The 17,341-nt window shown below is 38.7% G+C and overlaps 2 protein-coding genes across 2 annotated transcripts; one reads left to right on the forward strand and one right to left on the reverse strand.

Annotated features, from left to right (window-relative positions):
- Positions 1 to 4,734: 4,734 nt before the first annotated feature.
- LOC140519721 (olfactory receptor 2F1-like) lies at positions 4,735 to 5,670 on the forward strand. Its single transcript, XM_072633037.1, has one exon. It carries the CDS (start codon positions 4,735 to 4,737, stop codon positions 5,668 to 5,670), a length of 936 nt encoding a protein of 311 aa, XP_072489138.1.
- A 9,292-nt stretch (positions 5,671 to 14,962) lies between these two features.
- On the reverse strand, positions 14,963 to 15,724 carry LOC140519724 (olfactory receptor 1G1-like). The gene has a single exon (XM_072633052.1). The coding sequence runs from the start codon at positions 15,722 to 15,724 to the stop codon at positions 14,963 to 14,965; it is 762 nt and encodes a 253-aa protein (XP_072489153.1).
- Between the last annotated feature and the right edge of the window lie 1,617 nt (positions 15,725 to 17,341).

The following is a 17,341-nucleotide window of genomic DNA, read 5'->3' on the forward strand; positions in this document are numbered from 1 at the left end:
TTCAGTTCCTCACTTCAGCTTTACCATAAGCCAGTGGTAAAGGAACTAAAGTTATTATCTCTATACTGCAGATGGAGAAACAGGGGTTTAGAATTCAAATGACCTGTCCATGGTTATATAGTTAGTATCAAAGGTCAATTCAAACCCACTTCTTCCTCACTGCACTTCCAGCCCTCTCTTTTGTTCCTCTTGGTCAGATGACAGAGTAGAGAAAACCTTGAGACTGAAGTCAAGAACACCTGTGTATCAGTCTTGCTACAGATTATCTTTGTCCAGGCTGTTTTGGGCTAGATAGTTCATACTTCCCCAATCGATTATCTCAGGAGGTTGTTGTGAGGATCAAATGAAATGAAGAATGAAAAAAGTTCCACACTTTCAAGCACTATGAAATGATAGAAACTATTCTTTATATTATTGTCATTACTTTGTCACACTGTCATCTAGTCTTTCTGTACATTTCCAGATCTGAGAACACAGAGTGTGAGAGGATGAGTGATGGGAAATCTGTCTGGAAGGAGGTTGCAGTTAGGTTGTAAAAGGCTCTAAGTGTTCAGGAAGTTTGTATTTTATTCTGGATGCAATGAATCAGGGAAATTTTGTGAGCAAAATATCAATGTAGTCATATATATGCACTAAGAGTATGAATTTGATAATTATATGGAGTAGGGATGTTAGATGAGAGAGGCTGGAAGATCAGTTATTTGCTGTCATCTATGAATGATTTGATAAGAACTTGAGGCAGAGTGGTAGTCATGTATGTGAGTAGAAAGCTACAGAGAAATCACAACAAATGGGTTAATAGTTTCATTGTACTTTGCTCCAGTCATAACATAGCAGGAGTATTTTATCTAATTCTGGAAATAATATATAAAAATTATATTTGCAAAATGGAGCTTATCCAGGTAATAGGGTCATCAATATGATAAGGTGAGAGGCCTTAGGAGAGCAGATTGAAGAAACTGATGAGAAAAGATGTCTCATAATGAATCATGATAACTGTTTTGAAGGATTTGTAGAGCTGCCTTGTAGAAAAACAATTAGAATTTATTTTCTGCTAACACTTAGAGGACTGAACTAGAAGAAATGAACAAAATTGTTTGTTTGTTTGTTTGTTTGTTTGTTTTTGCTTGATATAAGAGAAACACTTCCTAAAAAAGTAGCTGTCCATGAATGAAATGGGCTGCCCCAGGAAGTTATGGATTATTCTTGACTGTAGGTCTTTAAATGAAGTCTGGATATTATAGAGGGTATTTCTCTAAGGTTCCTTCTGATGGAAATTTTTATAAAGCAATTACGTCTCAGAAACAAAACTGTGGTGCCCAAAACACTCATAAAATTTTCCCTCTATTATCCATTCTGAGTTTTATAATGTGAATAATATGAAAGGGAGAAAGTAATTCATCAAAATATTTTGGGTCTTAGCTGTCTCACCTGTAAATGAAAAAGGATGGGGATTATATCTAATCACCTCTAAGATGCTTTTCAGTTGTAAAATTCTGAGTCTCTATTTGAGTACCACATGAAAATTCATCATCCATGGCAGTTAAAGGCTCATAATTCCCAACACAAAGGCAATCACAGCAACATAAACTGTGAAAGTGAGTATCAGGGCTGAGATGGTCCTTGTAGGTTCTAATGGAGAAGGAACTATTTGAAGTGTTCAGTCTAATGTTATGAAAATCTGATTTTTTACTTCTGACCAAAATATAATTAATCTTGTGGGAAACAAGGTTGTCATACTTGATTTATCATTATTCCTAGTCACTATGTCCTGTAAATCCATTAAATCAATCCAGTAAACATATATTAAGTGCTTCCTATGTGCTGGTGACACTATGTTGTTGAAATGCCTTTTCTGCTTTAGTGTACAAAGCTGATTCAGTCTCCCATTCCCATACCAACTATTGACCCAGACTCAAATAGCTGATGGTGATCTGGTCTTCTTCACTGTAGAGGTAAATAAATGGAATCTTCTGATTCGAAATATTAAGTGGAAGTCTTAGGGGAACAGGTCAGACTTCTCAAGGAGATGAAAGATTTCAGAAACAAAACTAGTCACTAAGTGTTGAATGTGATGGGGAAGGTCAGGGAACAAGTATTTCTATAATGCCTATTATATGTCAGGAACTTTTACTCCATGCCTTACAAATACTTTGTGATTTGATCTTCATAACAGCTCTAGGAGATAGGAACTATTAATTTCCCCATTTTACAAATGAGGAAATCAAGACAAACAGTTTGCCCAGGGCCATTCAACTACTTAGTGTCTGGGACTGAATTTTAACTCAGGTCTGTCCTAATTTTAGGCTACTCCACCTAGCTACACATAGGATAGTGAGAATATATAAAAGTATTAATATTTTTCTCTCTATAGAAAAATACTTTGACACTTATGTATATTTTACATATTTTTTTTCATAATTTGGAGGTATTTTTACATGAACATTATTGATTTTCTTTTCTCTGTTATCGTCTTCTTTCCTCTACAAAAATTTTCTCTGCCAAATTACGTGTCTTCCTTTGTAGATGATTAACTTTTGTTTCATGCTGATAAGCCCAGAGGACCCCATATGGATTAAGAATGTAATAATCCATGTTTTTTACTTCAAACAAGTAAGTTACAAAGGTAATTCTTATGCCTTCCTAATGAATAATTGAAAAAAATGTGCCAATGTTCTGTGCCAAACACTTTTGCTGACATGTCTTTACTCTTGACTTGGAACCATCAGTCCAGTTAATAGATATGGCTTTGTCATAAGGCCCCAAATGAGCCCTATCCAGATCAAATGCATTGTTCTTCCTTTTATTTTCCTCTTCCCTATAGTCTAATACATTTGAACAATGTTGTGTTTTATAGTCACATTTGGCCTTGGAGTTGGGGCAAAGGAGAATCTCTGCACAGAATCACTGAGGTTGAAACGATCAAGTTGAGGTAAGGATACTAAACTGATAAGCAAAGTTTTAATGCTTCCATTGACATTTATGGAAAATCAGTCATGTGGAGAGATTCCCACAGATTTGTTGTTGTATCAGTATTCCAGGGCTTGGGGATCAAACTTATTTTATGCAAAATACAGTAATTTTATTTCACAGAGGATGGATTGCATTTATATCATGAGTATTCAAAAACATAGATTTCAGTTATTTGCACAGATATTTTAACTTTATTCCATAATCAGTACAGGTCTTTTGAGAGTTCTGAAGATTTATTCATATTTTTACGTAAGGCAGATACCTTGGGAAGCAGAATGAAGGGTAGATTAATAGGGAAATGAGACCATGAGGAGTAGGAGGATTAGTTAAGGGATTTGGAATTTTTGAAGTAATTCATAATGTACTGGGGGGGGGGGTGGCAGTTAGAACTAGAAGGAAGAAGAAGTGAGTCAAATTGTGGAGGGAGGTCTGACAGATAGTACATGATGATTAATTATATGACAGTTCGAAGCAGACAAGAGAATTTGAAGATAATTTTTCAATGGAGAATAGCAAATTTTTTTTTTTTGCAGTTTACAGAAATGGGAAGTCAGAAAAAGGTGCATGTTTTAAGGAAAAGATCATAATTTTGGTTTTGGCCATGTTGAACATGAAATACTAGTGGATATATATTCAGAAATCGATGTGTTACAGGGAGTTTGAGATTTATGTCTGGAGCACAGCAGGAACATCAGGAGTAGAATTATTGAGTAGGGAATCATTTCTGCAGAAATTTTATTTGAAGGAAATTACGAGATGGGGGAAGAAAGAAGAGAGAAACAGAAAGTCAGAGAAAAACAGAGAGAGGCAGTAATACAGAGTGAAGGAGAGACAGAGAATGGGAAAAGAGACAAACGCAGAGAAAGACAGATATATAGAGAGAAACAGACACACAGAGAGAGACAGAGAAAGGGAGAGAGAAAGTAAGAAAGACAGAGATACAGAAACATAGAGAGAGGGGAGAGAGAGAGGGAGGAAGAAGGAGAGAGAGAAGGAGAGGGAGTGAGAGAATGAGAGAGAGAGAAAGAGAGAGAGAGAGAGAGAGAGAGAGAGAGAGAGAGAGAGAGAGAGAGAGAGAGAGAGAGAGAGAAACAGAGAGGGAGGAAGAGAGAGAGGAAGCTAACATCAAGCTTTGAAGAACACTGCCATTAGGGGCTTGGAACAAATATGAAGAAACAATAAAGGAGGTAGAGAAGAAGCACTAAGAAAAATAGGAGGCAAACAAGGAAAATGTAATGTATCAGAAACCAAGAGAAAGAAGTATCTATGGAATAAGGGTAGGCCAGTGATGTTAAAAATCACAGAGGGATCCAGACTTTTGGATTGGGTGACAAAGTTATAATTAGTGGGTTTAAGTAGGAGTAGAAATCATATAGCAATGGATACAGGAAAAAGCAATATGCAGGAAAAAATAGCATAAGTACTTTTAAATACACAGAAAAAATAAACTGAAATTCAAGAGGTAACAATAACAAATATGGCAATTTTAATACTGTGTTAAATTTAACATAAACTTTAAAAGTTCTTCTATAACAAAAGATGATTTATTTACATGTAGTCATTTATTTCCTTCTTTATAAATTTGATCTTTTATGTCTGTGGGTAATTGTTAAATTTATAATAAAAAGGAAAAAAAAATAAGAGAAAATCTATATACCTTGCTGGCCTAAAATGCTTGTAATAAGAATCAAAAGTGATAGATAATGTAAAGCTCTTTGCAACCATAAACCTAATTGTTACATCAATAGATTCATAAACAAGATGGAAACCAGCAACCTCACCTCGGTGATTGAGTTCGTCCTCCTTGGCCTCTCCAGCCAGCCTGAGCTCCAAGTCTACCTCTTCCTACTCTTCCTCGTGATCTATCTGATGATCTTGCTGGGAAATCTGCTCATTGTATTGTTGATAGCCCTGAACACATTCCTCCATACTCCCATGTATTTCTTCCTCACCAATCTGTCCATAATTGAAGTCTGTTATACAACCTGTGTGTTCCCACAGATGCTTGAACACTTTTTTGCAGAAAGAAAATCTATTTCCTACTCCTGCTGTGTCACACAGGTCTACTCATTCCTGTCCTTTGGCATTGCAGAGTGTTGTATCCTCTCAGTGATGGCCTATGACCGTTATATTGCTATTCGGGACCCCTTGAGATACTCAGTTACAATGAACAGGGGTGTATGTGTGAGGCTGGTGACCGGGTCTTGGATGGGTGGCTTTGTGGCATCTCTGGTAGCTACAGTAGCAACATTCAAACTTTCGTTCTGTAGGGACAATGTTATCAATCATTTCTTGTGTGAAATGCCTGCCCTGTTCCGTCTCTCCTGTACAGATACATCCCAGGCAGAGATTATCACACAGATCCTTTGTGTCCTTACTCTTCTGTGCCCTGTCATATTCATCACTTTCTCCTATATCCACATCATCAACATTGTCCTTCGAATTCGCTCTGCCCAGGGGCGCAGAACAGCTTTCTCCACCTGTTCTTCTCACCTCCTTGTTGTCATCCTATTCTTTGTGACTGTAATGTCTCTTTACATGAGACCCAAGTCCCTGTACTCTCCAGAGAAGGACAAGATCATCACTGTGTTTTATGTTGCCTTCACACCTACCTTGAATCCTCTCATCTACAGCCTGAGGAATAAGGAGGTGAAAATAGCCCTAAGGAAACTCCTAGATAAAGGTAGAGACACATAAAAACATGTTCCAAAACCTAGACCATCTGACAGAAAAAGTTACCACCACTGTGTGTATAATGCCACCCCAAAGCTTCCCATCTCCACTTTGTACCTCTTTCTCAGGAACTGAAGTTGAAGTCAACATTAATTTTATTACTTTTAAAGAATGTGCCAATCTGTTGTCCTATGACTTTAAATTTCTGTGATTTTGACTTATACTGTGTGTAGATTGAGATACTCCTCCATGTTCAGCATTCCTAACTTCCTTGCACTCATCTGATTGAGTCTTATCCTTTGAATTTCCCCATTCCATTCTTCTATAGCCTTCCACTGTGCCTCCTCAATCCCTGTGCTATTTTATGAATTTCCCTTTAAGCAACCTTCCCCCAGAAATGAGTTGCATGGATTTGGTATTTATTGATATGTCTATATGTTTGCCTTCAATAGAAGTAAGCTCTTTGAGAGAAAGGGCAATTTTTTTTATCTTTCTCCCTCCAGGATACTGCCTAGTGCATGGTAGGAACTTAATAAATACAGTACTTGTTGAATTGAATTGAAGGTCTCAAAGATCTCTCCTTTTATTGATAACTCTAAGTGTCTCACAAAATTGAACCTTGTGAAAGTTATTTGCTTGAAGTTATATAAGTAGGACTTGTAGACGTCAAACACAAGTGCTCTGACTTCAAATCCAATAGTGTTTTCTATAAGCTATTCTGCTGTTTGGAAGAAAAAAAGTAATTCCCACATATAGTTAGATCTGGAAGTCATTATCTTTGTGAGGATATTCCTCAGGGTTTGGTCCTGGGACCTTGTCTCTTCTATCTGTATACTCAATTCTCATAGGTTCAACTATCACATCCATTCAAATGACTTCCAACCAGTCATGTTCCTTTTTCTGATTTTCAGTCCCACATTACCAACTCCTTACTGTGCATTTCAAATTGGATGAATCATAGACTTCTCATACTCAACATAACCAATAGAGAATTCCTTATCTTTTCCCCTAAACTCACCTCTCTTCCTCACTTCTCAATTTCTATTGATGATGCCACCTTCTTCCAGTCAATAAAGTTTTCAGCCTTGGAGTAATCCTCAATGACTCAATCTTTCTCCTACTTCATTTTCCATCACTTGCCAAATCTTCTTAATTCTACATTCACACTACATTTCACATTTGTTCCTTTCTCTTTCTTCATTAGAGCACCACCAAGTTCGTGCTCTCATCACCTTTCACCTACTCTAATAATCTTTCAGTTGATCTCCTTACTTTGTCCTCATCAATCTCTTCTCCATATAACTCCCCAAATTATTTTTCTAAAGCACAGGTTTGACTATATCAATCTCCTGCCCAAGAGGAAGCTAAGCTCCTTCTTGCCTCTAAGAAAAAATCATTTTTTTTTCTTTTTTGAAACCCTTCCCAATCTGGTTCCAGCCTACCTTCACAGTTACTTTAAAGGGTACTCATCTTCATCTATCCCACATTCCAGCCAAATTGGCCTACTTTTTGTTCCCCATATGTGACATTCTTTTTTTCTGCCTCCCTGTAATGAACTCATGTCTATCTCATATTAATTTCCCTTTATGCTTAGTTCAGGAGCTACCTTCTGCATGAAGCCTATACTGATATCCATACTTACTAGAGAACTGTTCCAAAGAAATGACTTTTCATCAATTAATCAAGTGATTAAAAATCATTGAGTATCTCCTACATTCCAGGCACTTATGTGAATAGTCAGTCATAAGTAAGGGGTTGCCTCAAGCCTTGCCCTCCATAGTCAAGAGAACAATGCCTGTTTGACTGTAATCTGCCATGAACAGATAGAGTTGGGTGCTGATCTCATTGTGATCCAAGTAATGACAGTCCATTATTGCACTGATGATGTCATCCTATTTGGGCTGAGTAAGGGAACTCCATCTTAGACTGGAGAACATGCTAACTGTTCTCATTGATAATGGTTGGGCCACTAATCCTGATAAGATCCAGGGGCCTATTCACCAGGTCTAATACTTAAAAAGGGGGAGCACTGGGGATCCCCTCTAAGGTGAGAGAAAACCTACTTACAATAAATTTCACCATTCTTTTTTTGGCTTCTAGAGCTAGCACCATCTCCCCTTTTCCTGCCACCCTACCCTGAGCCCCAAGAATCATCCTGCAGTCCCTCTGTATTAGAGATGATGGCAAAGTATGCAGTTTCAGTGAAAGGTGACTTAGGAACCTTCGAAAGTACAATTGGGATGCTTTGCCCCTGGGATCTCTGGTCTAGGTACTATGGAATTGCAAACGATTACTACACTAATGATGCCACCTGGGTCACAGAAAGAGCAAGTTAGTCACTGTAGACAAATGACATGTTCCACATACATTTTTGGTGAAGCCTTGCCCAATGATATTCCTTTTAAGAAGTAGCTCCAAGTCTTTTACCTGGCCCTGATAGAAGTAAAGCCCCTGGCCAGCAGCATTCCAACCATTTTCATCTTGTAGTAAGTGTTGTTTAAAAGGTCCCACAAAGTCAGCCACACTTGGGAAACCTCTGTCATCAAATGGAAATTATATATATATATGGAATAATAATATATAATATATTATATATATATATGGAATAATGGAAATTATATATATATCCAGTTCCGTGATACTTCCTAGTTGACTCACTTCCTAGTGGACTTCCTAGTTGATCAGAGTCTTCCATTGCTTCTGAACACCCACTTTCAAAATCCATTGTAAGGTGGGCACCTAACCTCACAGCCATCCCTGAGGGAGCAGAGATATTATTCATCTCTTGTACCTTTCAAATAAAAAATGGTACCTCCAATGGAGTTCCCTAAATATGCATGCATCTAATGGCTGGGTAAAGATGGGATGGGTCATTTGTTCTTCTGGAAGATGAATAATATTAACCCTTGACTTCCCCAATGAGGTCTAAAATTTATCCAGATTAGTATGGCCGCATATACTGGCTATGAAGTCACTACTTTGTGGCTTATCTTGATTTCAAATTAGTGATTAAATACCCTTGACTCTCTGACATTTGCCTTCAAATCAGCTACCTTAACCACATCTCTAATAGCAATGATACCTTTTTCACTTCAATAATTAGCCAAAGAAGAGCACAGGAGCAATCTATTCACTAGACTTCCCACCTTCAAACTAGAGCCATAATGGAAAGATGAAATAATCTCTAGAACTCTGAAACCTCATGACCAGGTTCTTTCTATTGTTTGGATCACTTGTCCCATTCACTGTTTTTTTTTTTTTTTGATTCCTCTATACCTTGAAAAGAGCAGTTCCTTTTGGTTGGATTTCTGGGGTACCTACTATTAGGTAGAGATCCTCCCAATACTAGGAACTGAGAAAGATGTAAGAACTATATATTTAAGAACTAAAGATGTAAGAATATAGAAAGACTATGCTGAGAAAAACTGTAAGATTATACCTGAGCCAGAATTATTTTGGGCATTCCTGGATAGACCATTATTTTTTCTGTCTAGACCAAGGCCTAAGAGAATGCTTTTTGCCAGTTGACCCTACATCAACATGGAATTCAGACTCTAATGTAATGCCATCCTCTCTCATGACTGTTGTTGATGATCACCTTAAACAATTGTGCTTCCATCTTGTTCTCATTCTCTCAAATCATCTTCCCCAACATTAAGAGTGTCCAATCAGGGAGCCCCATAGTATAATGCACCTTGTGGACAGACAAAATTCACCACAGAAATTTCCTCCCCTCTGAGCAAGGAGTAAACCTTAAACTAACAGTCTAGGCCTTCACTCCTAGCAATAAGGGCCCTGGTAGAAACACTGACATCATCTGAAAAATCTGCTGGCAGGAGATCTCTGGGGTTGTCCCTCTTATGATAAGCCCCTGTGAGAGAATGAGACACCAAGGCTCCCAAAGCACAGGGCCGTTTTTCACCCAAGATGGCCCAGTGCACGTGGTTAATGGGAAGAAAGCTCCTTGCCATTCAGTGAGAATGAATGTGTCTGTTCTCCTACATGGACCATCACCCTGACCCCTCTCCTTAATTACTGCTAATGTAAGTGTGTGTGGGTGTGTGGGTATATACACTCCTCTGTACCACTGGTCTGAACTGCTCTGTCATTCCTACCTTTGTAACTTCTCCTGCAAGGTTAATATTCCTTTGAGAATTCCTAACCCTTAACTGCATGGGAATGAAAGTAAGGACCTCTATTGTGGGTAAAGGAGACAGGATTACACTGGTTAGCTATCCACAATCCAGACTGACCTGGAGATGGATGATTTCTCTAGTTAGGGCTAGGTTGCTGGGAGGGGGCGGGGCATAGTTTGATAGTGTCTTCTCATCAGTAACCTTGATTCTCATACTGATTTTTATGATACTTACTGGAAACAGTCCTAGGTTACATGGGCTAAACTCTAAGTCAATCACTCCAAGCTGGTCTCTTAGAGGTTAATTCACAAGGAAAAACTAAGATTCTGGAGCTGTTGGGTGTATTGAGCACCCACAGATCAGGTTTGGCTCTGGAATGTTCCTCCTTCACTTATAGAGTATAAGGAAGAACTATACTCAGTGTACCATAACTTCCCCATTTGTTTGACTTCCTTTGACATAGTTAAAATTCCTCTTTGTGGTCTGAGGACACTCTTCCCTTGCTGATTCATCCATGTTGGTAGGGATTGATCCTGCCCCCTGCAGTAGCCCACAATGGCTCGTTCCAGTAGTTCAGAATTTTCAAGAGGATTACATTCATCCCATTGTGTGTCAGGGCTACCACAGGCATACTTGCCCAGTGGAACTGAGTTGAACGCAGTAGACTACAAACATTCTACCCTCCTGAGTTGTGAGTAATGAACCTTTGCTTCCAAACTTTGCAAGGTTCAGTGTGTCCTTTCAGTCTGAACTCTTACAATACAATAGAGATACAGAGACAAAAAATTAAGCAGGTTCTGCTCTCAAGAAACTTTTATTAGAAAGCTTGTGTCAATATATACATAATTTTTACTTTGCAAATATTTTGCAGCAAATTTTACATATATTCTTGTTTTCTCCAACAGAATATAAGATCCACAGGAGCAGGAATTCTTTAACTATGTTTTTTTCATATCCAGCACCTTATACAATGTGTGCTTGGTTCATAGTATGTATGTATGTACTCATGGAATGAAAGATTACATAGAGAGATATGAAGGTATATAGATATATCACTACTTAAATGTTCACTATGAGCCACACTTTAGGGCAACAAAATCCATCAAGCAGAGTAGGGGGAAAACAACAGTGAAGAAGGCTTGGAAGGAGTAGTGGGATATGTGCATTAGCATGATTTGGAGCTGTCCAGAAAGGGATATGGATGTTGACAAGATAAGACAGAAGTTCACTTATTAGGTCAGGAGACCTAACAGGGGAGTCCAAGTTTCAAGAAGGAGAGAGAAGATCCAAATAGAGATGGCCCTGTGTGGAGCTGGTTGGGAATGCATTGCATAATCTAGTAGAATCTCTTGTATAGTTAGTTAAGGTCCAGACGTGATACAGCCTATCCAAGATCTCAGAGCTAGATAGTGGCTTTCATACTCTAAGGTCACTCCTCTTTCTTGTGCATTTTACTCTTCCTCTTTATTCACTCATTCATTCTTTCATTATTTTATTCATTCATTCATGAATGCTTCAAGACTTTATTGATTATTTCATCTAGGTACCCCTTTTCCCAATTCACATCTCAATAACTCCATATCTCAGTAACAGTATCATGCATTGCTGTGGCCAAAACTATTCACTACCCAGTGTCCAATCTTACAATGATAAATCATTTTGAAATTAGCAAGTCTGTCTGTTGACAAGAAATATGCGATTGACAGAGAGTCTGTACTATAAAGCTTTTCTAGGTTGGGAGAAACAACCAGAGCTTTATGCCATGGACTTTGAGAAACAGGTATCATTTATACCAATGATCAACCATGATAAAAACAAAACAACTTTAATGTTAGAGTGAATGAACAAATTAATGAAAAAATGAAATAAAAACATTAGGTAGAACTGAGTTTTGAGAAGTGATCCTCTTCCAAAAATTCATTTACTCTATCAAAACCGATATATGACATTGATGGTCACATGATCAACAAAAGGCAGAAGAACGAGATATTTCCCTCAGTCTTTGCCAAGAGTGTTTGAGTAAATGTTTAACAACTTATTCTCAGGGGGGAAATGTCTTCATGACATACTTTCAAGTGTAATATGCATTATTTACCTTTATCCATTACTTTTTTTAGTCAAGGCAACAAAAAAAAAAAATCAAGCCCTGACTTGCATCATTTTGTGTATTTCTGAGGTATAAATGCTTATAATCAAAATGTAGTATTTGGCTCTTGTGAATCAGTTTGAGCTGGCTCCAGCATACCTCTGCAAGTCTGCATAAACTCTCAAAGAATTCTTAAAATAGGAATATACAAGAGGCAAAATAATTCTAGGTCTTTTTGCAGAACATGAACTCATGAAGTCTCAGAAAGTAACAACCTTCTAAATGAGGAGAAGAGAAAGTTAATATTTAACATGTTTGCGCAGAATCTTTTTCTCACCAGTCCCTTTACTATGGCAGGAAACAACCTGACCACAGTCTTACACTCTAGGATTCATTCATCAATTTCACGGATATCGCTATAATCTTTGCCAGCAACCCTGCCCATTCCCTTACCTCATCATTCTGTGCAACAAACAATAGACTTCAAATCTGTCTGTTCAATTGTGGAAGAGGGGAACTACAGAAAGGTGGAACACCATGAGACTTGGAGATAACCAGAGAGTTAAAAAACAGAGGGAACTGAATCAGGAGACAGGTGTGCATGAATGTTGGGCTGTACTAGCTTTGAACAAGAGACAGGTATCCAACTGTGGTTGGTAGTGACCCCCTACAGTGACTAAGGGAAGAGAGTAAGACTGGTGAAAAGTGAATTCATCAATTTAGGAAGAGGCAAAAAATAGTTTGGAGTTGTAAAGTCCTTACTTGTCATTAAAGAAGGAAGGAGTCAAAAATTGAGAGGTAAGGGAATATAAGGGGAAAAAAAGTCTGAAGAACTCTGAAATTTCTTTATCTGAAAATAATTTATTATCATTCCACCTCTCCCTCTGCTTGAACCTATGCCCTGTTTTTATCCTCTCTGTGACTTCCAATTTCTTGGTCCTCTGGGTCCTTCCCAGGCCATCACCATTTCATTTGGCTACACTCTCTTCCCTTCCCTACCTCTCTGAAACCAGTTCAGCTCTATACTGTCCTCTCCTCTTGAGTAACTTGCCCATTTATCCTTTCGCTGATATTGCCCTATCAAGACTCAGCCTTTGATTTCATCTGCTGCCTTTTCACCTATTATTGTCATGTAACTCAGTCAAGCTTTTAACACCCTCCAGCACTGCAAGTGCTAGAAGTCATGGGACAAGTTGGGCAGTTGATTTCCCCTACATGTCTATGACTCTGAGAGCTCTTTGCAGCTATTCAAAAGTCTGTGTTTGTTTCCCTGGAACACCTTTTTTGACGTCATTCAGTTATCTGAAAAGCTCCCTTCTCCTTTCATAGAAGTCTGCAGTAAAAAGACTTAACATTCTCTCAACCAAAAATGAGTCAAATTCTCTTGCACATAAACACAATTGGGGCAGCATTGCCACCTGGATATCCTTCAGGGCGTTGCATTGCCCAAAAGAAGTGCAGCAGACAAGAGGTATAACACTTTTTATTGTTTTATTTTCTATATTGGTCTTTGAAGATCTTTGACTGCCTTTTTCTTTCCCTAGCAAAGATGCTTTGGGATAGTGGTCAGCACAATGCATGAAATCACCTCTTCATTCAGCATATGATGACATAAGTCATCACTCCAGAAGTAAAATAGAAAAGTTAAGGTGGAAGCAACTGAGAGACATAAGATCAAGATGCTATCTATCTATCTATCTATCTATCTATCTATCTATCTATCTATCTATCTATCCATCTATATTAAAGCATAGCAAAAAGGACACTCAATTTGGGGTCAGAAGACCTATGTTCAATTTCTACCTTTGACATTTATGAGTTATCTGACCCTGTGCAAATCACTTAACCTTTCTGAGCCTCCGTTTCCTCACTTAGAAATCATTAACTCATATTATATTATTTCTAATGTCCCCTCTATCTCTAAAGCTATGCCACTATGATATGAACCTTCAAATGTAATTTTCCATTTTTTTCCATTATCATGGGCACTTTCATTTTTATCAATAGTAGTTCCTAACTGTAGATCCTTGACAAGTTGAAACATTCATGCAAAGATTTACAGTCATTTTGTAAAGAATGTGAAACTAGACAGAGTCCTTACTGGTCACAGAAAAGGGAACAGTCATGTCCTTTTGGAGGATTAATTCAAACCATGAAAGAAACAGGAGGGAAGACTTTTGGGGAAACCAGAAAAAAGACTTGGGCCAGGAAGGAATGGAAATGCAAGACAAAATAATAGTATGGAGGATGAAAAATCTTTGAGGCAAATGACATGAAGCTTATTTGTTACCATGCTGGGTATCTGAAATTACAGACCTGAATTATTCTTGATTCCTACCATTCTGAAATAAAATGGCTTTTATTGTCCCAAAATTCTCAGCAACAGTATGTGTCCATGTCTTTTGTTGCTTGACTACTGAGGAAAGCAGATATACAAGTTAAGAATAGAGATGATGTGAAAGAGATATTTTTTGTACTTTAGTCATTTCAGTCATGTCTGACTTTTCATGACCAAACTTGGGGCTTTCTTGTCAGAGGTAGGATAGTGGTTTGCTATTCCCTTTTCCAGCCCACTTTACATATGAGGAAACTGAGGCAAACAGGGTTAAGTGAGTTGCCCAGTGTTACACAGCTAGTAAGTGTCTGAGATTGTATTTGAACTCAGGACAATGAGTCTTTCTGACTCCAGTACTGTCACTCTATACACTGTGCCACCTAACTGCCCCCAGAAGTGAGATTAGGCTTGCCCTTTTTACATTCAGAGGCTAAAACTAGGAGCAATGGACGGAAATTGCAAAGAACCAATTATAAGCTTCATGTAAAGGAATAGTTCCTAACAATTGTAGCTGTTAAAATGAGGATTGAGATGCCTTCAGTGGTATTGGGTACCTCCTCATTATAAGTTTTCCAGCAAAGGCTGCATGGTCACTTGTTGGACTTGTAGTGGGGGCATTTTCAGGTTGTACTAGGCAGCTACAACATTACTGGAGTAATACTGCTATTCTATGTTTCTTCAATTGAAGCTACAAGTCCAAGTAAAGAGCTTTAAGTCCTTCATCAAAGATCATGGGCTCATTATATCTTCATCATGACACTAGTTCCTATTCACCATGAATAACCTTGCCAATGATGCTTTGATTTCACGATTCTGCAGGCTATAAATGTAAGGGTTTAGTGTTGGAGCCACTACAGAGAACATGACTGTGGCCACCAGATCTTGATCCCTTCCCCGGGTGTCCAGCTGGCCTGGAGGCTGCAAATAAACACCCACCAGAGTCCCATAGAAAAGCCCAACCACACACAGATGAGACCCACATGTGGCAAGTGCTTTGCGTACACCCCCAGTCACTCGGACCTTGTACACAGCAGTACCAATATAGGCATAGGAAATGACAATACAGACAGCAGGTAAGAGGACGGTGGATCCTCCTTCAATTAGGGCAACCAGGAAGTTGAGGGAGGTATCAGAACAGGAAATCTGTAGCAAAGGATAGACATCACAATAGAAGTGTGGAAGGGCATGGTTGCTACAGAAGGACAAGTGGGCAGTGAGGACTGTGTGAAGCAGAGAGTGCAGGGCTGTGCCCACCCAGACAGCCCCCAGGAGGACCAAACATCGTGATAGGGTTACCACAGTAGCATAGTGAAGTGGTCGGCATATGGCCACATATCGATCCCATGCCCTGGCAGCTAACACATAGCTGTCCACATTGCCTGCCAACAAAAAGAAGAAGAGTTGGGTCAGACAGGCTGAATGGGTGATAGTCCTGTCTCCTGTCAGCAGGGCATGGAGAAGTCGGGGCACTGTGGTAGATGTAAAGCACAAGTCTGCCAGGGACAGGTTGACAAGAAGCATGTACATAGGTGTGTGAAGATGTGAGTCTGATCCAATGGCAAGAAGAATAAGCAGGTTTCCTAGGAGGGCTGCCAAGTATAGACCCAGGAACAGTGGTAACAGGATCTCTTGGTGACTAGAAAAAGCCAGGAGAAGGAACTCAGAGGAACTAGTCTGGTTTCTCACTGTTGTATTGCTGCTAGGTCTGAGGCTGGGTTGAGGAGGAGAAGAAATAAGTTAAGAAAGATACCTGCAATTATTTCCAAAACATCAATTCATTCAACTAAAGGTTGGTGGTGTGGTGGATAGAGTGCTGGACCTAGAATCAAGAACACTTGAATTCAAATCTAGCCTTAAATATTTACGATTTGTGTGACTCTGTGAAAGTGACTCAATTTCAGCCTGACTCAGTTTTCTCATCTGTAAAGTGGTGATAAAGGGATAAAAGCACTTACTTCCCAGGGTTGTTGTGAGGATAAAAGTGAGATAATAATTGTAAAGTGCTTTGCAAAGCCAGTTCTACTGGCATCATTGAGGCCATTCTTAAGAATGTTGCACAGTTTCTGAGTATCATTTCCAAAGTGGAAATCCAAATAATTTTCACCTAAGGTATCATTTTTGAAATTTCGCCAGTTTACTGATATACGCGGTAGCTTGCACATGGTAGGCACTTAATAAATGTTAATTGAATTAATGTATATTGTCAGTTCATTGAGTTGAGGTCACTGAGGATAGCACTATAGAAGTACAAATTGTAGTACTTTATACTTCTTTGTTTCTCCTATAATGTCTTCTATGGTGCTCAACTTCACCTCTGGATCCCATTGTCCCCTACCCCCAAGGAAACACTACCTAATCACTGATTTCCAGAACCTGGACCTAAACCCTTGCTTGCCTTTATAAGGAGTTCATTGATCTTGAGTATCATGTCCATTATCTCTAGAACAATCAAACTATAAAGACACTTCCCCAACTCAAATGAGCCTCAGAGTATTCTCTTGAAGATTTTTTTAATTCTTCAAAAGCCTTGAACCCCAGAATTTTAGGGGTGTCAGGCTTTTCATTTGAGCTTCTCTTTGTACTTTCCTGACCTCTGTACTTCCAAGATTCCCTAGCTTGCCTGTATGAATTTTGGTTAATTGGAAAGAAATATAGATGATAGATGATAGATAAATAGATAGATAGATAGTAGATCATAGATATATAGAGACAGATAGATAGATAGATTTATGACTGCTATTATATTCCAGGTACAATTTAAAGAGCTGGAGATACAACTACAAATACAAGTAAACAAGAAAATTCCAAATCTGAAAGAGCTCACACTCTAAAGGGGGTAGGGAAAAACACAAAAAGAACACATGAGAAGAGGAGAGGTATGCCCATGCCAGTATGATTTGGAACTGGATGTCAGAGTGAAGGGGAGGTCTGTTTCCCGGCAAGGGAAAGATAAACATCTATCAGACTCAACAGTAGTTTCAGGAGCAAAATAGGGGGTTCCTATGGGGAGGAGGTGGGGAGGATGGCAAAGGTACATGCAAAATGATTTAGAATCGGTGTCTGAAAAGTAAACTCTGGATAATGGTGTCAGCTGTGCTGTAGTGGAAAGGTCACTGGATTTGTACTCAGTCCTTAATT

The sequence above is a fragment of the Notamacropus eugenii genome, chromosome 1 (genome assembly GCF_028372415.1).
Source record: "Notamacropus eugenii isolate mMacEug1 chromosome 1, mMacEug1.pri_v2, whole genome shotgun sequence".
Taxonomy (NCBI): Eukaryota; Metazoa; Chordata; class Mammalia; order Diprotodontia; family Macropodidae; genus Notamacropus; species Notamacropus eugenii.

Coding starts and splice junctions, on each gene's coding strand:
- LOC140519721 (XM_072633037.1), top strand. CDS start 4,735: ATGGAAACCAGCAACCTCACCTCGGTGATTGAGTTCGTCCTCCTTGGC.
- LOC140519724 (XM_072633052.1), bottom strand. CDS start 15,724: ATGCTTCTTGTCAACCTGTCCCTGGCAGACTTGTGCTTTACATCTACC.